The 23,663-nt window shown below is 36.1% G+C and overlaps 1 protein-coding gene across 4 annotated transcripts in view; it reads right to left on the reverse strand.

Annotated features, from left to right (window-relative positions):
• The window catches only part of LOC133216837 (connector enhancer of kinase suppressor of ras 2-like), a 194,898-nt gene that overhangs the window by 19,650 nt on the left and 151,585 nt on the right, over positions 1-23,663 (reverse strand). For all 4 annotated transcript variants that reach the window (XR_009726729.1, XM_061361887.1, XM_061361886.1 and 1 more), the window contains exons 14-19: positions 21,417-21,451; positions 12,739-12,787; positions 9,424-9,472; positions 7,936-8,111; positions 6,644-6,717; positions 530-601 (exon numbers count right to left, since the gene is read on the reverse strand). Coding sequence is in view for 3 of the 4 variants with exons in the window: in XM_061361887.1 (XP_061217871.1) it covers positions 530-601; positions 6,644-6,717; positions 7,936-8,111; positions 9,424-9,472; positions 12,739-12,787; positions 21,417-21,451 (455 nt within the window). In the remaining variant the exon portion in view is untranslated. The remainder of the gene's footprint in view (positions 1-529; positions 602-6,643; positions 6,718-7,935; positions 8,112-9,423; positions 9,473-12,738; positions 12,788-21,416; positions 21,452-23,663) is intronic.

Raw genomic sequence — 23,663 nt, forward strand, 5'->3', positions numbered from 1 at the left:
GGAGAGTGATATGATGAATAAGTTAATTACTGCGTGTTTTTGTCGTTGTTGGGGGTTTTGGGGTTTGGCTTTTTTTTTTTTTTTTTTTTTTTTTTTTCAGATTGTGGCATGAAATATAAAAAGCACCTCAGAGGTTCGGTCCTGTTCCTGGTTGATTACAAAAATACTTCAGATTTGTGCCTGGTTTTAGGTCCTGTCACATTACTGTGGATTATCACTAGATCTAACTTCAGAATATCTTATCCCATCATGTGGGTATCCTGTTAAGTATGAGTGGAGATGAGACCAACAGAACTAACTTTCCAAACACATCTTTGCCAAATTTTGACATGTAGCATGACAGAAAATTTCAGCCAAGTATGTCATACAGTGTAATGTATGTATTAGAATTAATGGAGAGCTATGTGGACTAAGTACTGAGAACACTATCAATAAGCATGACGTCATGCTCCAAAAGTGTATTTCTATGTGAGATGAAATATCATTTTCAGTTATTGGAGTGCCATGATAAAGAGGAAACGCAACTTACCTATTCATTTCTTCAAGGCAGTCTGTTGCAAAGTAGAAGCTCTTTATTTTGGGGTGGCATGCTTTGAAGGCACTATAGAATAAACACAAATAAAAATACCTTTTATTTCAGACAGTTTGTCTATGAATATGCAAGACTGACCTGCTCTATGATTCCTCGTCATGTTAGGGGTTTCATAGCCATTTTGAGCCTTCAGTCTGAATCTTGCTGGATTAATTTATAGATGGATTCCTACTGATCCAGTTACGTCTACATTTGCAAATCTGACTCCTATTTTGTAAAAAGCCCTTGAATGACTTAGAAATATAAATCCTTTCAATAACCACTGATATTATACATCTGAAAAATTCTTGGGTGAATTTAAAAATCTTATTGAGTATATTTAACTACGTCTTAGGTGTAGTCCAAAGATCAACTAAAGGAATAAGAATTTAATCCCATCACCTCTTCTCATATATTTAGATGACTGTGTTTTGGTCCTAACCAGATACAGAGGGCTGTCTCGCATCTTTATTTCAAGTTTGATTCTGAAGATATGCATGAATTTATCCAATTTTTTAAAGTTAATAAATGAGGAAGAGAAGGAACATAAAGATGAATAAACAGCCAGTAATTGTATGCAACTGGAGATGACATTTAAAATACAGCACACTCAAATTCTTTTTAATTAGCCATTAGCCTGTAAGATCTCTAGAATAAACTTAAGTAAAGGAACATTTCCTAAATTTGATGCAATATATTATAAATCCCCAATTATAATATTCATTCAATTTGAGTTTAACAGAAGCAGTATGGGAAGTTCTAGGGAATGTAAGTGGCAGGTTTGCTTTGCTTGGAAGCAGATAATAATAAAGAAGTTTCTTAGAGAGTCTTAACTCTAAGTCACTTCTAATTCCAGCAATTGCTATGCCGAGTTACTCTAAACCCAGCCATATCCCAAGTAAATGAGTGTTTTATTAATTACTATGATTTATTGTAGTTTTCAGAGACAAAAAATGAATGCTGAAGAAGCTTCACTTGGCACACTGACTTCCTTATAGCTACTATTAATAAAAATGTATACAGTGCCAGGCTTTCCTAAAAGATGTTTTAAAGACAAGTGAGATAACAGCAGTTGTATTTATGTTGTTTCCTTTTTCATGAGATTAGGTGTATATTAAGGTAAGTTTACCTTTGCACAGAGGGTCATCATAAAAATCTTAATTGCATAAAGGAAGAATTGAGAGATATGTAAATAATATTTCAGCATCTGCACATTGATAATTGTTGCTGCAGATCCTCCTCTCCTTAGCTACTTGTGTTTTACAATTCAAAATAGTGCGTGCATGGTAAACCCCGAAGAGGGAGGAAACCTTCCTCATGCCCACTAGATGGCGTACGCTTGTTAATTATATCTGCTGAATGGTAAGATTTTAATGCAAGGGATTTTGATCATTAATTTTAAGTACATTTATGATTTGGTTTACCTCATTAGTGTAATATAATTTTAATGACAAAAATTCTTATCATCCTTAGTCTCCTGCTTCTTAATGCAGAACTATTTACTCCCCTTATGCCAGCTGACTACCAGCAACTCCAGCTGCTTTAGGAAAACTGGGTATCCATCTGTGAATAAGAAATGTGAAATAGTTTTCTGTGTCTTTATAGACACGTGTATACATTAAAGTGGTATGTTACACATTGGTAGCTACAAAGTAATTAACAAATACTATACCTCCTTAAAGAAGTTCCTAACAGAACTTTTAATACTAAAAATAGGAAGTAATTACTAAACAAATACTCCTGCACTGCTATACTATGGTATGCTGTTTTGACAGGTGTATTTTTTGCATCAGCATGCAGTTTTCAGTTGGCATGAACTCTGTGCAGCGTCTCCACCTTGTAGTGTTTCATTTGCCCAACTGTCTTCCAGTTCTGAGATTAAAGAATTGGCTCAAATTGGAGAGGATTATGTGGTGGATCTAAAGATTCTAATCCTCTTCACTAATCCTGATAGAGTATCACATGATGGAGTTTCTGCTTGTAAATAGGATTATTTTCCTAGACAGGAAATTTACGTACATAAAAGCACTAAATGCCAATATCAGGGATTCAAAGTCAACCTTTTAGAAGTTACAGTATGCCAGAGCCTGTGCGATAAACACAGCTGAAATTTGGCTGTACTGTGCTCTTGTAATGTGATGCAATCTATGATTATAGACTTGAATTCTACACTCTCACACGAGCCCTACTTCAGTTAGGGTACAGAGAGTGGACTGGCTGGAGAGGTGAATCAGGATAATGCAATAGATAAGGCCACTTTCTGTCTTGATTGTTACGGAATTTGTGAATGTGTCATAAAATGCAGAAGGAGCAGAATTTTTTCAAGGTATCAGTTAAATGCTGCAGGTCTTCTGCTTATGCAAAGGATTTCTCACATGCTAAGTCACAGCAAACAGTCTTCATAATCGGTTATTAGATATTCCTTAATATCTTTGTGCCTGATATTCTGATAATTTACTGAATGGGTGAGCACTTACAGATGCAATAATGTATTTTACTGTTACATATTTACATACTCTGGAGAAAACAAGCCTTTATTGTTATGAAATGGAGATCTCAATTCTGTGGAAACTTTTTATTTAAATGTTTTGCAGTTCTGTTTCTGGGCTGCAAAACATAACAATAAAGCCATTTTCAACTCCCAGAAGTGTCACGAAGATTATTAGGGAAGCACTTAGATATGCTAGCATTAAGAACTGCAGAAAATTCTCCAGGGAAATCTACAAGTATAGAGGAATATGAATAATGCAGAAGAACAATACCTACATTTTTACCTTTGCCTTTTTTTGGAGAGCCCAAAACAAGATGCAGTAATCTAGACGTGGTGTTATGAGTACCAAGTATAAGGGTATAATCACTTCCTTTATCTGTTGCCTGCACTCCAGCTAACACAGGCTGGAACGCTGTTAGCTCTCCTTCCTTGTGGGAGCTCACTGGTTGCTCAAGTTTGGTTTACTGCCTACCAAGACTGTAAAGTTCATTTCAAAAGGAGTAATAAAAATTACTGAAGCTGTAGCAACCTTAGGACAACTTCATGTCTACTTATACTAGATCAATGACATTTATATAGAATTCAGACTGCACAGTTCCAATAAACAGTATGGTATGAGGTCTCATAAATTCAAGACCTGAATATGCATTAACTATGCAATGAAAATTCTGACCTGGTGAAGATTTTTGGAAGTTCAGGCAAAGCACTAGTTAACAATGAGTAATTATTTATATAATTCATTGTGGGCCTTTGTAATTATGAGCATCTTTGAAAATACCATAATATTCAGGTCATTCCACATCACACAAACTTAAATACTAAGATTTCTAATACACTATAATGATTTTAAATCATGAAAATGTAGGTGTTGCCTTAAAGCAGTGGAAAGTTTTTCAGTGTCAATGCAAGAAACCTCCTCTCTCAGGGACAAGGTCATTCTACATCCAAATATAGCCTGGAGAGCTAAACCAGTCTGAGATAATGCCGTGATTCATATAATAATCAGGGTACCTTCATTAAATGCATTAGAGAAGCACATCATCAAACCATACAGAATAATGCATTCAATTACTATACATTCTCGTGAAATCTTTCTTAAGGCTATTTCATTCAATGTATGCTATGGCCATCAGTAAGTCATTCTATAAAACAGCACTCTCCATCTGACAGGATAGTGGAAAAGACAAATCTTGGTTATTGTAGTCAGACTTCAAACTCTTTTGTTCAATAAAGTCTGAACATTTCACATGGAGGGCTCTGAAAATAACAGAAATTTGAGGGGGAATCCAAGCTGAGTACCAAAATGTCCTTAGCTTTGATTTTGAGGGAGCTGAAAGAAAACTAATGCTGTGATTTTAGCTGGACTTCTTTATGCACTAAAATGCTATGTGTAGTTTTTGGATTTTATTTTGAAATTTTATTTTAAAAATAAATGAACCTACAGAAAAGGAAAAAAAAAAGAAAGAACTAGGTTTCTTTCCCCTGTTCTTATTAACTGTCAAGGTAACTGCTTTACTAGCTTTTACATTAATGTTAAAATGGACTCAATCATACACAAGCGAGAGCACAACCACATTCATATTTTCAGATTTCAAGCTTGCAGTGAATTTATGTTACAGAAACTCCACTGTTCAATGAAAAATGATAATGCTAGTGAAAAAGATTTCCTGAAGTGGAAAGAAGTGAGAATTGATCTTGTAAAATCTGCTTTCACTAGCTTTCTGAAAAGGAGGCAAGAAAATCCTAATTGGAACGTTTCCCTCTAGTCTAGCAGAGACAGTAATGAAGTCTTTAGAATTTTTCCAGCATATGCTGTGCCAACATGGGCCACCATCTCCTTAATTTTATTTGTCTCTATGCTTACCAGAACCATTCATTTTTCAGTGGATTCAGGCAATGGCAATCATGCTTAGTCCTGCCTGGTATGACAACATAGAGGAGGATAGGTAAGTACTTTGGAAGTGTGCTTAGAGAGGCTGTGGATTAGAGCTGGTTGCCACACAAGCAGGGGCCTCCATTCACATAAGCTAGATATACTAGAATGTGAGTGAACACTGGCTTGGATTTACTTTCTCTGCAGTTTTCAGAAGAGCAAGTAAAACAGGGGCAAAAGTAGGGTGTAGTTTTTATGATGGGTTAATATATAAATGAGAGTCCTTGAAGGAAGAAATCAAAGGGAAATTCAGCTCAGTGAACAAAGGGAATACTATTAATGTCTTTACTATACTTTTAGCCCTGGACTTACCTCTTTTTGAAAGGATTCGAAGCCTGAAGGTACTTAGGTTTCAATAGCGTGCAAAGTTTTAGTTAATTGGACTTTTTCTTGTGCACATACCCTACAGAAATAGTACTCTAAGAAGTGCTCTGAGGAAATGTGTTCTAATGCTTAGAGGAAATCTCTGGAAGATATTTCTAGCTGTGCACAATGACCTTCTGTTTGATCTTTGTTAATTCATTGAAATTTGGGAAGTGTTTTATATTCTAATAAAAGAGTATTATTTTGGGGGTATTTTTGTTCAATATAATTATTAATATCTACTCATTCCTTAGAGGTATTTATAGTGCTCAGTTCATGTGTAATATCTATAGTGATACCCTCTGCTAAAAAGAATAATGCAAGTAGAAATTGCACTGTCTTCTAATTCTCTGACAGACAGTAATAACTCAAGACAAGAAAAAGCAATTGAAGAGGTTTGATCTGATGAGCAGTCTCAGTTGTAATTTATGTGGTCGATATTTCTATTGTACATGTGTTCATAGCTGTAGGTCTTGTATTTCTCAGCCCAAAATTGTGTTCAGTCATTGGACAAGCACAACAGAAATTTGTGATGCTTAGTTATAAGTATGAAAGCTTTAGTTAGAGAGTATCTTCAATACTATTCTATGTAGCACCTCATGGCAGCAAGTTTCAGAAATCCAGATGCAGCGTATAGAACACATGTGCAAATAATACAGGAGATACCAGCGAAGTGCTAGTCTCAAAGCACTGGGATTGTTCTGTTAAACCTGCTATTTGACAGCTTTGCGTTTTGCAATCCCAACACTGCTTGCAAACAATTTCCAATGAGTTCTGTTATTAAATATCCCTTAAGTGTGGCAAAGCTTAGCGTATGCTTTTTACTGGAAGCATAATGCAGTAGTAGCAATATGCACAGAAGCAATAACAACGTTCATTTTGCATCTGGAACTTAAATATTTTAGCAGTTGAGAATAACACAATATTGGGTATGTAAGCTTCCTCCATAAAGGAGGAAATGAAGTTTATATTCACCATCCCTTGTTATGGTATTTTCAATGGTATTTCATATGGGAATTGTTTCTTTCAAACTTGGACTATCTGGATAGCTGACCAAATAGCTATCCAACTCTTTGTAAGATAGTATATGGAATTTACATTAAGTTATATCTTTTATAATAAAGACAAACAATACAGGTTAAGTGGATCTTTTATGTTTTATGTACAGATTTAAAGGTTTCCCATGAAACTGCCTTCTCTGGACTTTGACAATTTTCAGTACTATATGTAGCATACTTCCAAGAGTGATCCTTTAATTTACAAACATAATTTACACATTACTTACTGTTTTCGTCTGCATTCAATTGCTCTATCTATCCTGAACTCAGGTAAACTGATGAATCCTTCTGCTTTTTCATCCTATCAAATGAGAAGAAAAAGCAGTTGTGAAGAAGAACATGAAGAGAAATGAGCAGTAGCCATTTGGGTCTTATGCTAAGAGCAAACATCCAATCATTTGAAACACTGAACATTTTCCACATAATGCTTTTACTTAAAAAAATGCATTAACTTAATCATATAGTGTCAATAACTTTTATGAACTAAACTGACAATTATTTAAAGGAGGTGCAGTGATCCTAATTCCCCTTTGCTGAAGACTGCAGAAAACCTTTCAGTACCTAAAATAGCATTCAAGACATTGACAGCTACAGAGAATTCTCAGTTTCTTCATCACATAGTTTACATTTTAAAACCATTTTGTGGATGCCTCCTTTTAAAGTCACGACTGTGCAGACCATCTGCCCTGCTAATAGTAATTGAGAAGGTTCCTAGAGTGAGCTCACCAGTGATTATATCACCCACAGACCTGAAACAACACTGGTTTGGTCTGACAAGAAACCACTAAAACTGAGGATAATTATGCTAGGAAAATTGTCCTTTTATGCAAAATGGAAAATATGGAGTAAAATATCAGTAATCAAAGCAGGCTGTGACACTGGCAGTTTCGATTTGGCACTGAGGCTCAATGCATACAAATGGAAGAACAGCAGTCTAAGGAATTTTGGCTTCTCCCCACCATTATTTTTTTCCTACATATATGCAGATTGCACAAGCGTAGGCCCAGTGATTTTCAATAAAATTTCGCCAAGAACAGCATTTTACACATGAGAAACTGCCAACTCCAGACTAATTCAGCAAAAAGCAGGAGGAACATCTATATAACTTTCATATAGAGATCTACAAATTCAGATGTTCACATCTGCTTACATAATACGCCACTAACATGAATGGTTAAACTGTATACATCCCCACACACAACTGAAACTGAGGAGAACTGAGTGTGAACACTGTTTTAGTCCAAATAAATGCTATCTGTGGAAAAGTATCAGTGACTGACATATTCATTTCTTTAAGAATGACATGAACATCTGCTATTTTATTAAGTTTGGACATGGACTCAGAGAACTGAAAATATAATTTCAATTAAAATATTTCCAGCTAGAGCAACCCAGACCTAACAGTTAAAGTAGAGGTTTACTAAAATATCCTATCATGCAGTAAAAACAGACTTTATTCAAAAAAATTCTAAAGCTTAAGGTTTCATTTTGGCTTTCTCCAAACACTGAGTATACTTACATTTTGGTTTGTGTACCAGTACAAGGCTGAATCCTTCAGAATAAACCAGTACTTTTTCCATTTCTGAGTGAAATAACCTTTAGCATCCTTTTTCTTCCATAGCCAGCCTTCACAATCTCCATGCCCCAAGTCTTTGCAGGAAATCCGTCTTCTGCTCCCACTCGTTAGAGAGCTCCCTGAGAAAGCAACAATAGTGTGAGACATCACACTGAATGGAAAAGTGAAAGAATTATATAAACATGCTACTAATTTTTAATGATGATTCAATTCAAAATCCTTCAAGCCAAATTCTCTCCAATTTCAGGAAGAGAAAATGGAATGAACAATTTCCAAATTTGACAATGCTCTGCAATTTTGGCTTCAGCATGAATACAAAATGAAAAGGGCCTGGTTTATGTAATGCTTTATTTAATCACTAAAGGGTTCATTCCTCTTAGGGCTGCATTTTTATCTGATTAAGATGGGCAGCATCATTCCAAAGTAAAAATGTATTAATTTAGCCCTCAGTCCAAAACTTAGAGAATGTCATAATCTATATACAGATGTAGACGCTATTTCTTCCATATATCTTCTGTTACTACTTTTAGGAATAGAAGGCTTGTCAAATTCTGGCCATTTTTAAACTCAATTTTTATAGCCAATAAAAAAGAAAGATCATTCACGTCCATAAAAATGCACATGCTTACATGTCTTCTATCCTGAATTTAACTGAAGAACAGTATCTTTACTGCATTGTTTAAAAGCCCAGCACCAGGAAATGTTGGGTTTTTTTGTCTTTCAATACATCCTAATTGAGCAGCTTAAAATTGTGATCCTAAAGAACAGGTTTTTGTCATAATTATGGCATTGTTTTTCCTGAAAAAGACTCTCTAGGAGATTTCCTTAAAATGTTAGACATTTCTCTGTGAAAAATCAAGTTTATATTTCTACAAGAACTGTATTTGTCGTACAGTGGAACAATTATGTTGTCCTATTGTGAAAGAGTAAAGAAATGTAGATAACATCAAAATGCCATCCTTTGTTCTGCAACATTCTACAGCCAAGTTCCTAACATATTGTTCACTTTAGAATAGCTGTGCTGTGTCCTGGTCAGGCTCGGAAGGATTAAAATGTATAGTACAATAAAAGGAAAATTTTCACAGAAAGGATACTGAAGAAACAAATAGAATAAAAAGAGCACAGTGGCCATATGCTTTCATACAAATTTATTATGCTGTAACAAGTTTTCATATGGTCCTTGCTTAAACAGTCTCAAATAGGCCAGGAGTCGGTAAGAAACAGAGAAGAATTTAAGTGAGAAGAAATTTTACCACCAAGTCTAGCAGCATTGTACCTTGTAACCCATTTATTTAGTATTTTACTTTGGTGTTTACAATCACACTAAGAAATATCTTAATGAAGTTGAATTTTGGCATTTGATCCAGATCATTTCTTATGAGAAAGTCAGTCTCATTTTCTAGTTTCAAAATGTTAACTAAAGGAAGTTACCTTTTGACCATTTTCTGCTTTTTACCCTGAGGGAAGCGTAGTGGAATGACTGTAAGAAAAAAAAAAAAGATTGTGAGAACCCAATGCAGGTAACAGTAGTAACATGAAAAGGCTGGCATTCACTCCCATCTCCATGGTTATCTTAGGATCTGTTAACACAGAATCAGTTATCATAGGATCTCATTTCTGTCATTTTCCTCTTGCTGCCATTATAAACATTATAAAGAAAACACAGTTCTATGCCTGCAAATTAAAATCCTTTTTTTCCCCCAGTTATTAATTACAATTTAAATGAAATCATCAAGGATTCATTGCATGAATGGTTATGCAGTAGTTTGAAAACTAAGGATATCAACTCATATGAATGACCTAATAAAATGAACGATACCTGAAGTTTGTTGTAAGTATACATGAGATAGTTACACTCATTCAGAAAGAAACATCCATCACAAACATTACATAGTTGATGTGCAAAGTCATGTGCTCAATGACATGTTGAAGTCCCATTCTTTAAATGTTTCCAACTATAGAAAACAAGTAAGTTTTTTAGGTTGGTGGGTTGACAGAATAACTCTGAGGAGAAAAAAAGAAATTCTTACTTTTGTGGCTGCATCATAAAAGCATTCTGGATTCTTAAGAAAAACCTAAATGCGTCTCATTACTTAAAACTTAAAAAAACAGGGATAATACTCAAAAGATGCTAAAGATTTACCTCCAAGATGTAAATGCTAGAGGAAATGTTACAAGTCAACATAATGAAGTAGCTGCCTGATTGGTAACTTATGCTGCCATTTCCAGTAGAAAAACCAGTGACATTCAGAGCGTGATAAACCACCAGATCCAGGCCAAAAACAGCATAGAAAGGGCCATTTTTAAATTTTTCTTGACTTTTCCTTTGTGACAGATAACATTCAGCTCCACAGAGGGCCTAGAAGAGGGGTGCCACAGTCCCTGAGGGAGGTATCTACATGCTGCCTTAACTTGTGATATGACTACAGATAATTCCCTTCTCCAACAGATCATCTGGCTGCTTACCTGACCTTAGAGCAGGTCCTCACCATGTGGTCAAAAAGCAAACACGTGCTATAAAAGTCCTTATTAACTGTGCTGCAGCATACTAATTGTTTAAATGTCACAACATGAAAATTTTAAATAACTGAGGATTATAATTAAAATTAAAAATTATTTAAATTAATATTCAGGATAATGAAAGATCCCATCTTAAGCACTACAGAAAAGCAATAGCTGGAAACAGGTCACCAAATATTGGAGTTTTATTTCAAATAAAGTGGAGGAGCGGGGAGTTGTTTTGCACAGGCAGGGACCTGTTTGCAGCCCTTTGCAGTTCAGCCCATTTACAATGTTGAATGGCATGAATGTTTTCTAGTGACTTGAAGAAATCAGCAATTCCTGACTCCTGAGGGAGCTGGCTGAGAGAACACAGGTGTTCTGTGCTCTGTCTCAGGCTGTTCTCCCAGTCAGTCACAGTATATGAATGCTTCACAAATATATGGCAATTCTGACAGGTGACAAGCTCTGTAAGTGCATGTAGGTTTTATCACTGTAACACAGCATGTATTCTCCATTTAAGCTGATAACTGCAAATCCGTCCCTTTGTTTTGAGCACCAGAGAAGACAAAGATTAATGCTTGCTCCTATGCTGCAGGAGAAGTAGTAAAAAGCAGTCAGAAAATGAAAAAAACACAAGTAAGTCTGTGACAAAGTATCAAAGATGCACAGCAACACTGGGGCTTTAGTTCACGTCTTGCAAGCCAAGGCAGCAGTATTGGTCAGTGAAACTGTGCCAGCTGGAGCTCTGTGGTGACTGTGACTGAAACAATCTGTTCGATACTCCTCTTTCTGAATAAAAATGCAGTAGGACAGAGCAAGTATCTATCTCTGAAAAAGAGATCACCAAATTTGTTCGCAATTTAGGCTAAAAAAATCTGGTGATGGAATAAAAGCCTGTAATTAAATTACAGTTTTCATATGTGGTTAAAGATTTTCAAGAAAAATGGAGCAGCTGGAGGATACACACATCATGATCCTCAGCAGAAACTGGTATGCACCATTCCATATAAAAGTTTTGAAGTAATGAAATACAGACACAACAAATTGAGGATAGCTTAAAATATTAACTCTTCGAAAACGTAAGTTAATTGACCTTACTGTGTTTTGTTTATGCAGACATACAACGTATTCACAGCAAGAACACAACGTATTCACAGCAAGAAAACTGAAGAAAGTGAATGGTTTGCAATACCTCGAGAAACACTACTCACTTAGCACTGCTAACTTACAAAATTCAAGCTTCATATTTTGAGATAAAGGCACTACTATATAATTAACTTTGTGGTAAATACTGTAAGAAAACATAACTTGCAACTCTAAAATGACTCAGAGTTGCTATGGGAGACAGATGATGTGAGAACATGATATGGTTGTCAGCATTTAAGTTCTCATCTCAAAACCACAACACAAAGTAGAATGTTAAACAAAATGCACACCCTCCCACCACAACCGAGAAAGCAGCACACCACGGGGGAAAAAAAAGAGACAGAACTGAATCTGTGCTACATGAAGCTAAATTAATGAGGCCTCAAAATAATCACAGTGTAGTAGGAGCAGTGCTGTCACAGCATCACCAAATGAAAAGTTATGCTATGCTTAAAAAATGCCCTGGAGACTGAGATTCAGTTACCTGTCAGGATGAAGGGAACCAAGCCTATTATATTAATGCAAGACTGGTTGCATGCACCTCTCCTATTTTGAGTCTTAGGAGCTTTTAGGGAAAACTATTAATAAGTTCCAAACAGCCATCAGTGCATTCACTAGCAAAGTACACAAAGAACGGTACACACATCTGCAGTACCAGCATCCTTGGGAACAGCCACCGGCCTGTGTTCTCCAGCAGCAGGCAAGGGAAGGATTGGCAGGTAGGGGCAGCATATCAATAAACACAAGTGCAGGTTTTCAACAAGCCGCAGATGTATTCATACATCTCTTGCTACTGTCACTGGCCTTTAGCCTCACTTTGTAAATATTTGGGAGGTAGAATGACATCTGCCAACTCTGAAAAGTTTTTTACCACCTACTTAGTGAAAACAGTGCTCAGTTAGAAGGAAGAAATACATACACACAGACCTGTTGGGGTTGCACTGAGTGTGGAAATGATACCTAGCTTTTCATTTTCAGCTGTTTTGTAATACAGACAAACGTCAAGGTTTGTGGTATCTTCTGTGGCTTTTAAAAATATGACAATGAATTGAAGTTTTGGAGATATTTTTTTTTTAAAGCACATTTCTGAATCATTACCTTCCTCATGGATGTGCTTCCTTGATGGTCAATGGCAGAACTTGCATATCTAGGACAGGAAAGAAGAAAGATGTCAAATAACTACAGGGAAAAAAATAATCTGAATGAGTAGTCCACATAGACACACATTCTGCTTTTCCAAGTCATTCCAAGTATGCTTACAGATGTGATCATGTATCAAAACTATTTAAAATACAGCGCTTTGAATGGGAGGCCCTTTGGAAATGTAACCAGTGTTTTCAATGAACAGTGCTAATGTCATTAATAAACACAAAGCCATTCTTCATATTCTGGTTTAAGAACACATAAATAATCTGAGAATATTTAGTTCTGATTCAACCACTGGCCTAAAAATACTCAACCCTGATCAGCTAGGATTCCGAAGCAACCAGCGCAATTCCTCCCTCCTAAGGACTACAGTTTTAGGATACATTAATCATTCTTTGTTGCAGGGGTAACTCTCATTTGTGCATTTCTTGCAGCATCAACAACATTTAACACCGGTACAGTGGATTCCTAGTGCCCAATCTAAAATGGTAAAGATGAAGTATTTTTAAGCAGGAAAAAGGTAGACATACACGTAATTTAGTAATTCTGTTTTAACAGTAATTTGCATTTTGAAAATGGAACAGCTTATGGATTTCTATTTGAACTGATAATGCTGACCTTCAGGAAAGACTCTTAATGTTTCATAGTTTGCAAAGTTGCAAAATGTCATCCCCATGTCATTACAGACTCAAACCAAGGATAACTCAAACTATGTAGTACATGTCTTCCTTTGAGTTGCTTTTTGGGTATCTTCAGCAATGTATACAGGATGCCATGGATATAAAAAAAATTATGTAGACTTTAAAATGCAAAAATACTATCTATGGAGTATTGAAGCTTTCTCCTGGAGTTCTTTAAAGGCTAGAGAACAAAGCAGGAAAGCATCACCAGATGCTTTCCTTATAAAATCACAAACAGTACTGGACATTGATGGAAACAGGACATCGAATTAGAGTCAACTTTGCCTGATCTAGCACAGAAACTCTTAGACACAATTCCCATGGTTTAGACAAAATTTCATGTTTTCAGAAGTAAGAAAAAGGAGAAATGGAAAAACCCTAAAAAATGTGACTGGTTTTGTGTATGTCATACAAACAGAAAAGGAGTGCTTGAATCGGAAAAGATTTGAAGGGAGAAATTGAGAAATTAAAAAACTCATAAAAGGATTATGGACATTTTAACATGTTCTCAAATTCTGTTGGTCATATTACTATCCATCTTCAGTCAGCAAGACAAGAAGGGGCATTTTCTCATTAGATGATTTCCATTGTTAGGAGAAATCAAATTTACCAGTAGAAACAACTGCTTCATTGTCAGTTAACAGCATCTCTCAGTCCTGAGTCAAAGAAAATTTCCAGACAGCAGTGAAAAGATGAGATGCCCACACACACCCACCACACCAAAACACCACCCAAACACCAAAAACCAACCACACACCACCCAAAACACAAACAACCAAAACCCCCACAACCCAACCCCACACAACAAACAAAAACCAACCAACCACACCCCCCCCAAAACAAAAAAAACAACCAAACCACACAGATGCATAACATTAAAATTAAAACCATAAAAGTTAATAGGCAAGACTCAGAAACTGTGAGCTGTCTGTAGATTACAAGGATGGAAAGAAACAACTGAAAATCAGAAAAGTTCAGCTTACAACAGTTAGTAAAGGAATGGACATACACCCAAACTGCTGCAAGGCAGATTTTGTCATTACTACTGCATTTCTTTCTGCCCATGAGAATGCCATAAACGCACTTCAGCCCTGCTGGGCATTTCCCCACGTATTTCTGGTCTGTTTCTTTAATCCTGGCTTTGACCCATCTGGAAAATGTCAGTTCCAATGCTCCCATTCTTTCTCTCAGCCAATATACAATATGAATAATACATCTGTGTTTTTAGGTAAAAAGTCCTTAGTCAAGTTTTATTTGCTTCCATGCAAACACAATAATGTGTCTCCTTACAGTAATCACAGACTTTCACCAGCAACTATGTTGTAAAGGTATAGCAGAAGTCTGCAACTGAACTTTCGAAAGCTCTTCAAAAGTTGGTGTGTTATGAAAGGTCAGAAATGGGTGTTCTAATGTACCATGAGCTTACTTTTCTTATTTGGGCATAGTTTCCAACTGTCTGCAAGAGGTGTTCTTGGTTTTGTGTTTGTTTTTCCTTTTTTTAAAGATTTTATGTGTATCAAATACTCCTCCCCAAGTCTAATTATTCCTCAAGTATTCAAATTTACAGGTCACAGAAGAAGAAATACTGATCTTCTCTTTAGACAAGTAAACGATCTGTGTGAAAGTGACAGACCCAATTAATTCAGAGAGGAGGGAACCCTGGAATGCTGTCTATTCTGGTTGAGATACTCTGCATCATAATTATTCTTCACCTTTCCTTTTAGGAAAAGAGTTGTTACAGAAGTAAAAGGGAAAAAAAGTGAGAGGGGGTGGGGGTAGTATACGCATAGTATGGTTATAAGGGCCTGGACTGATACATCTCAAATCAGTTAAAACAGTTGATGATGTCTAGGCACTTGTTTCCTTGCTCTTGTGCAATACTGGTTTTGAAACTGGCAGAATCTAGAGAAAGGAGGAGCCATCCCTTGTGAATAACTTATACCAATTAACACCCCCCTCCTCCCCCCCCCCCTCCACGGAACCAAACAGTAACAAACCAAACAATTATTTCAGGGTGTTTGCAGAAACATTCAATGCAGAGTATGACATAAAAAGGGAAAATGCTAAGCAAGTAACTTTAAAAGGGATTTGATTTTGTAATAAAGCTCATTCTAAAATAGTTATTCTATCATACAATTTTCCTCAAACGGATTTCTGAGGTATTCCTGTTTGACAGATGTGTAAAGGACTTGAGCAATGTCTATTGTAAGTGTTGATATGCTCTGTCTAGCTGCATGGCATATACTGGAATTTCTATGGATAAAAAGGTTGCCTCCCTCTTATTCAGTCTTCAGAACTCTGATTAAATTATGTTTGTAAGCAAACAAAAATAAATATAAAAAGGGAAGAAGAATTAGAGAAATGCAGGTACTAAGAAGAAAACACAGATCAAGGTTAAATACAGTCTAAATCTGATCTCAGGATGGACTCAGTATTCAAACTGAATGATGCTTCTGAACATAGAAGTAGAAAGGTTAACAAGATTGAGCTAAAAAGAGGATGCGAATTTGACCTAAGTGGAAACAAACACTGAGAATGTAAAGGACTCCAGTAGGTGTGGTAAATCCCAAATCCCATTTTAAAGCACATGCAAATGAAGTGCAAGTGTACTGATAAGATTTGTAATCAGGATTTCAAATGAGGAACAGTGTTGCATGATTAGAAAACTGTAATAATAAATCTCAAGAAAACAAAGTAGAATGGAAAAACCTAGAAATATGGGAATTGCAGAAGTACCATATACCACTTTAATGTGTTTGATAAAAGCTAGAAGAATCAGAATGCAAAAACATACTCAGTAAAAGATTTCTCATGAATGGTGGGAATTGTCACCTACCAAAGAATGAATATGTGAAATTAACAGCATAGCTGCACACATTTCAGCACATTTGCTTTCAGAGCAGTTATATCTGTTTAAGAGCAGCACCAGAATGCTGAGTAACCTGCACCTTCTTTCATGCAAAACCTCTTTTTATAATGAACAGAAGTGACTTGCTATTGCTTCACGAAACAAGTCATCACTAAGCAAGTGCAACTGTGAATACCACCTCCATGTTGACACCCATTCCTCTTTTCCTTTCGAGGAATGTGTTTTCAGTTTCTGCCATAAAAAGATAACAACACATCTTTAATTGTCCCATAAACTCTAGTAAGGGATAGTGTCTTAGCTTGTAAAATATATAGAATATCTACCAAAAGCAAGGACTGATTTCAACCAGATTCGTTCAAATTAAGCATCCCTTGATCACATAAGCAATGATCATAAAGAAAATTAAATGGCTCTTACACAGTAGCAGTGCTCGTAATTATAACTTCCCAGTTCTCTTTCTATTACCTATAGGATCACTGAATCCATCACTGAATGAAAGTTATAACTGTCTCAGAACAAACTGATGTATCGTATTACATTGCTATTGGTTGGCCTCTCCACAGGTGACAGGATATGGATAATAAATCCCTATGAATGAATACAGTCTAGAAACAGCAATAGTTCTTTCGAGTGTTACTTACTTTTTACCTCATCATTTGTATCTGTAATAGTTACAATCAATATATTCTGGCAGTAATGGATAGGATTATAAACTAGAAGTAATATAAAGTGATTCTAGTTATAATAAACTGCAAATAGGTATTTACCATCGATTAAACAATTTTGGATGTAATAATTTCTTTGACTTGCATTTATTTGACCAAACAAAGCAATCCAAACTTATTTTTTGACTATTTTGGTTTGTTGGTTTTTGTGTGTGTTTTTTTTTTTTTTTTTTTTTTAAATCTAGGAAAGTTTCCAGTAGGTAAAAAGAACACTATTAGCCAGAATTTACTCCTGGAACAGATATACCTGGGTATAAATTACTGGTAGTGCATTTCACGTTCTGTCATATTGCAACACACTCTGAGCATTCTGACTGGAGACTTATGTGATCGTTCAAGTTGCTGCACAGGCTGTAAACAGACTGTTTTGAGAACTTTTCTTGCTAGTCCTCTGTAGGATGGCTCCTGTTTCATAAGGTTACATAAACGTAAGAGCTTAGGGACACAGCACAGATGATCAGGAGATAATTTCAAAGCTGTTGGTTAAAGGCTATGGACAGCAGTGATGCCTGTGCTTGAAAGCACACTGTTAAACCCTGCTGCCACCTGCATTTCTTACAAGCATACAGTGATTCAAAACACAGAGAGCCTGAGGGACAGCTCTACTGCTCCACAGCAGCTATAAACAATTACACAATGGCACCTGTAATCCTGCCTTTTTTATGTGGCAGATGCTTGGGAGATGTAAATTTATAGGTGAAAGGGGCATGTAAAGCTCCTTTCAGCCTTCATGTCTCACATTCTGAACTACTTCAAGTGCTATTTGGTTGCAGTTCGGGGTCAGGGGCATCATAATTAACTTGAGAAAAAATCCCTAAATTCAGCATATTAGGCAACACATTTGTGAACAAAGGTATTGTAGATACAATGTGAAATTTCCTCACAGCTGGTTCACAAGAGCACATACGTAGCAATTTCCATTTATCTACCTGGTCACAGGACTGCATTTTTTATCACCTTGTCTGGATTCATGATTTATAGCGAGGTTATTAAAACCTCCACAGCTTATGTAACCTATCCCTGACACAACAAGTCAATTCTCACTGCAAATTAATTATTGAGTATTTTGTAGTGAGATTTGAAATCCCTTCTCAGTTCCATGATGGCTCAACTACTGGCTCCGAACTATGCTACAGGCTGATACTTCAAGTAACAGCCAGCTAGCTCAGATGTTATCTGTACTGTTACGCAGTCACTTCACTATAGGGTTGTCTGTACATGCAAAGTTGACAAAACAATGTCAAGACTGAAAGTTATTTTCAAAGTATTTATCTCTTCTGACCTCTCCAGCACTAAACACAATAAAATAATTTCCATGGACATGACTAGAACAATTTTTAAGCATTCATATTTACAAAGACAGAATGTGTTATGAAAATAAAGCCTGAGCAGCATTTTCACATGGAAACTCAGTGCAAATATTCATAAAACCTGTTTATTCAACTAGCAGTTGTGCAATGCATGAACGATACAATTCCGTTCTGCCTTCTCTTCCCTTTGCAGGCCTGCGTGGTTAGCTGAGCAGAGTAAAGTCTTCAAACCCAAGGTGTCTGTAACGATGGTTACATTACACACATGTGTCTAGAATCTAAATGTCAAAGTTTCCTATTACTAGAAGGAAAATTCTCCTAAGTAAAATGAAGTTTGAAGAACACAGAGAACTGCGCTAAGCAGACAGATGTCTGCAAAAAAAGCTGCAGCAGTGACTATGTGATAGATGCCCATTACCCCTTTCTCCTCTGTAAAACAATCATAAACAGGGTAAACTGCTTCTGGTAAAAGGAAAACAAATTGGTTGCTTCTTCAGGAAGCATTTAAGTTAGCTTGCCTTCCTGAAACCTCAGAACAATCACACATTAGTGATTCCACCTCCAATTGCAGAGTGTAATTTCCTAACTCATGACACCTGCTCAGAAGTGAAGTCACAACTTCCCTGTGGCTGCCCTACTTTTCTAGCCACAGAACTGCTTAAGAGTGTAGCTCAGATTTTTCTCCATTATCTGTCAGAGAGGGGCAGAGTTTAATGTGTAAATGGATAGTATCTTATAATGAGGGGTGCGGGTGTTCTGCGTGGGTGGTGAAAGTCCAGCCCTGTGCATAGTGCTGGGCCAAATCTGTGATGTAAATGTGCCAGGATAGTTGGGAGGAAACCAGAGCTGCAATGCAGCTTTTGTTCTGAACAAGCTAGACTTGCTTTACATTCTACTTATGTTATGAGTTTAAAAAGTGAGATATTCATGGTAACATTCTGTAGCTCTGTATCTCTCACATAGCTGCTAGTGGTTTTGGTGTGTACTCCCTGCAGCCTGAGGTACAGTCTGCTACATGCAAGAAACATCTTTCTTCTGGCTTTTGGCTTTTTTTCTTTTCATAAACAAAGGATGCAGTCATATCATGGAAACTCGGTAGGCAATTGCACAGTTAATTAAGATAATGATATTTCATCCAAATAATGTGACTCAATCCACATAGTTTGTCTCCCACTCCCCAAAACCTAACTGTATGTGATAAATATCTGAAGGGGTTTTATTTTGGTTTAAGCTGTTTGAACTACTTAGAAGAAGGTTTTTAGGAACAAGAAGCTCTAATTCTGTCTCTTTTAAAATATTTCTCAACATGTTGAAAAGATTGTGGACCTGAATTTTAGAATGATTGGGAGCAGGATTAAGAAAGGGACAGTCGTTCTATGGAAGAATATAGAAGAATAGCCCTTTGCTATGAAAGTTTGCCAAAATTTCATCAAGTCATATGTCCCTGGAAAATATCTCTCAGCAGATGTCCAGTAGAGACTTGTGTCCTGTCCACAAAGCATGTTCCATCTGGATTGCAATGTCCCTGCCAAACTGAGCATGTGCAATCCACTTGGAATAATTAGGCATGCTTTGTTTTGTGAAGAGCAAAATTCATTTGCTTCTTCTGGTTGCAAGAAACTGTGGGTGGCGGAGAAGGAAGACAAAAATGGGGTGAGGCTTTTTTAGGAGTGGTATGTGATTTCTTTCTGTTGCAGAAAGTCAGGTAGGAAGGACCTGAGGGAAGGAGCAGCCATCCTGGAATGAAGAAGAGTGAGAAAAGGGAATGACAAAAAGTAGAGAGAAACAAGTGTGAGGGAAGAATAGGGTAAGAGCACCTGGCATGAAGGAGTTGGGAGATTAAGGGGAAAGAGCAAATGCAGAAGATTCACAGAAAATAACAAGTTCTGAAAACGCTGACATGAGCAGTAAGGGCAAAAGGTGAAATCCAACAGTTACTTAAAAAGAGACTGAGAATGACACACTTTTTCCCCATGTAAGCCCTGCCTTACACAAGATATATGCTGCTTTGGTTCTGAATTGTAACTAAGTGGGACTATATTAATTGTAAAAATAAAACCCTACATTTAGCTGAGGTGATGGATGACAAGGTAATGAACTACTACAATGGTGACAATGGAGAGACAAGCCTGTCTTGTATGAGACGAAGTAGCATTTTAACCTAGAAAAAGTCTTTCAAACTCTACCTTTACCTCACTTTCACCTGTGATAACAGTGCTGTTCGATTTAGTTGAATGCAGTTTTAAATGCTCACAGCACCCTACAACTGGTAAGCATCAGTAAATTCTTTTACTGATTACTGTAATTACCATTACAACTGTCTCTGAAATGAGCTATGATGTTTAATACACATATACAGAGGCAAAAATGCTGACATTCCTGGAAGATCAGGCAGGAGGTGGCTTGTATTTATGATCAGCAGCAAGTATTATTGTGCCTCAGACTTCCAGCTGTAATTAGTGGTACTTATATCATTGAAGAATATCATTGTGAATTGTAAATCCTTTAGATTGGTGAAAGCACTCTAAATTAATTACTTATTTTACATTCAGTGCATGGTTTAACTTCTTAAATAGGTTTAGGCCATATAGAGGATGAAAAAATGTTAAAAAGAATAACTATGAACTAGATGAACAGATTCCAATTAAACTTAATTATTATGTACTGTGATACCCAAGTATTTGCTATTTTAAATTTATTCTTTTAATATGACTTACTGCATGCAACTAGAGTACGAACATACTTCATCAGATAAACTGCAAAGGAAAGAGAGACAAACCCACTGTTGTAGTATAATTTTTTCCTCCTCCTAATCTTTAATAAACTTACATCTAAAATATATTTTCAACTTTTGGAACCTGTATTTATATTTAATGTTAGTAAATGAAAATGAGGACATTTACTAAATAGTATCAATGCCAATATCACTAAATCCTGACAGTTTATTTCTCAAATATTGCAACTTAATTTCTGGGAGTAAACAAGTAAATGTAATTCATAGATACATTATGGAGGTATTTAAATATAGAGTAACAGAAGTAATTACCTTTCAGTATCTCCGCTGATTGTGTCTCCTGCTCTCTGTAGAAGAAAAACAAATAGCATTAAGCACGACTAAAGACTATATATACTTCCTTGGTGCACTCAACGTAGTGGTATCTGCAGTGAGAGAAGTCACAGAAGTAAACCACAGTAGTCATTCTGTGACTTTAAGGAAAAGGAAATGGAAAATTTAGTTCAATTTCTAACTAAATGTTATTTCAGAGTGAAGATCAAGCTTAAGGCAGTTTGCATCTGCATATATAGATTCAGCTGCTGCATAATTGTGATCGAAGCTCATTAAAATAAGAGCTAAAAATTTGTCATAATGTCAGTGTTTGCAAAAATATTCATATTTAAAAGGGAGTTTAAATGTAAAGGACAAATATTAGAATATAGTATATAGAATTTCAGAAGAACAAACTGTCACCAAAACTTTAATACTGTTCTCACCTAGCTTTATATAACTTGATTTACTACACTGGTTATTCCTCTGAGGTTTGGAAATGAACTTGTCTTGCAGTAGCAAGTGATTCAAGAACGGTTCAACTGTAACAGCAATTAAAAAAATAAAATCTTCTGACTGTTTTTGTTACTTTAAACCAAGTTTTATGATGGAGGTTTCCCACAGCTAAAAAACCGGTTTCTCATCTTGAAATTTCAAAGTATGCTTTAAAATGAATGTGTATTTGTTTATAAATGTAGAAATCTGTACTTGAAAAATCTTTGATTATATGTTTTCTGACCAACCAAGCATGAAACAGATTATTTTTTGTAGGTATAATATTTGTGTTTTAATATCACCACTTTAGGCATAGAGTAAGGTACTTAATCACATGTGACTTCAGAGAACAGCTACAAAACTGAAATGCATGCTGCACATTTAAAAGACAGGAAGTCTGCTGAGTTTGTGTAACCACATGGGCTGTAACGCAGATATATTCTAACAGCAGGCTTTTCTAAGAAGACTTTAAAATCTTCAGGGCACAAGTATGTGTTTTGCCACTCCTTCCCATATTTCTTTGGTGTATCTGTATACAGAATTGTTTCTCATCTTTTACCTTGCTATTTCTACTATAGCTAATAGAAGATTCATCACTTGAAGAAGGCAAAAACACCTTAAGTGATCAAGTTATCCTGGTATATAATATATATAATATTTGTATATTATATATATTAACTAATAGGCTTGCAAGGGATGCAAATGATACCACAGTAATATGAAAATACATCAAGAGTCTTGTTTGTCACCTGCTTGCATCTAATAAGATAGTTATCTAAGTTAAGATCCAGCAGACATCTTCCCTACAGCATGACCATGTAGATCTACATGACTCTTTTTCTTTTCTCTTCACCATTCCTGTTATCCAAACCATTTGTCATATCCAAATGAAATCAGCCTCCCACGGGAACATCGTGAACAGACAGTAGGATTATTAATGGCAAAGATTTATTTCCAAACTATCAAGCATATGAAGTTACTGACAGCCTATATAAAGTCAAAAGTGCATCACTAAATCAGTACATGTTTCATAATGATTATAGGGCTAAAAATTAAAGAATGGCAAGCACTCCTCTGATCTTGCAGCCGGCACATTCTGTGACATGTTTGCATTTTAACTGGCACAGTTAACCCACACTCAAGGCAGAGAATATGTCATGGCAAAATGTGTTTTCAATACAAGATAAATGGCATGCAATTAAACATTTTCACTTACATAGCCTTTCCTGTCTCTTACCTTCTGCAATATTTGGATGCTACAAATTTTACAAGTAACTTTTTATTTTCTTTTGTTGCTACATTAACTACTAGCCTTTTACTTCTGGTATTCTTCAAATATTCTAGCAAATACAAGTATCAAAGATGGTTACATTCAAATAAGAGAACTTAGCTATAATTAATAGTGTGTAACTTATGTAACTGCACAGATAGAACACTGACAATTACTTACATGTGGTAGACTCCTATCTACAATTTCAGCAACCTTATATTTCAGCAGTTGATTTGTTCCCAAACTAGAATTTTACTTCATCTTACTAAAAGGCCACTTTCATGACTAGTAGACATGTGGGAGACTCAGGAGGCACAAGTCTTGTCGTGCTGTCACAGACTATAAATTCACAAATTCTGTGAAATTCAGGTCACTGGCACCTATCAGCGTTCTTTAGTCAGCTGCACATTTATGTAGCTCTAGGGATTTTAGTGGATCTACTTCTGACTTGAGCAAGTAGAAATGAAAGGACAATAAGGCCT

This window comes from Neopsephotus bourkii, unplaced genomic scaffold, assembly GCF_033783945.1.
Source record: "Neopsephotus bourkii isolate Nb327-2 ecotype Australia unplaced genomic scaffold, CSIRO-AGI_Nbou_v1 NB_1067, whole genome shotgun sequence".
NCBI classification, from domain to species: Eukaryota; Metazoa; Chordata; class Aves; order Psittaciformes; family Psittacidae; genus Neopsephotus; species Neopsephotus bourkii.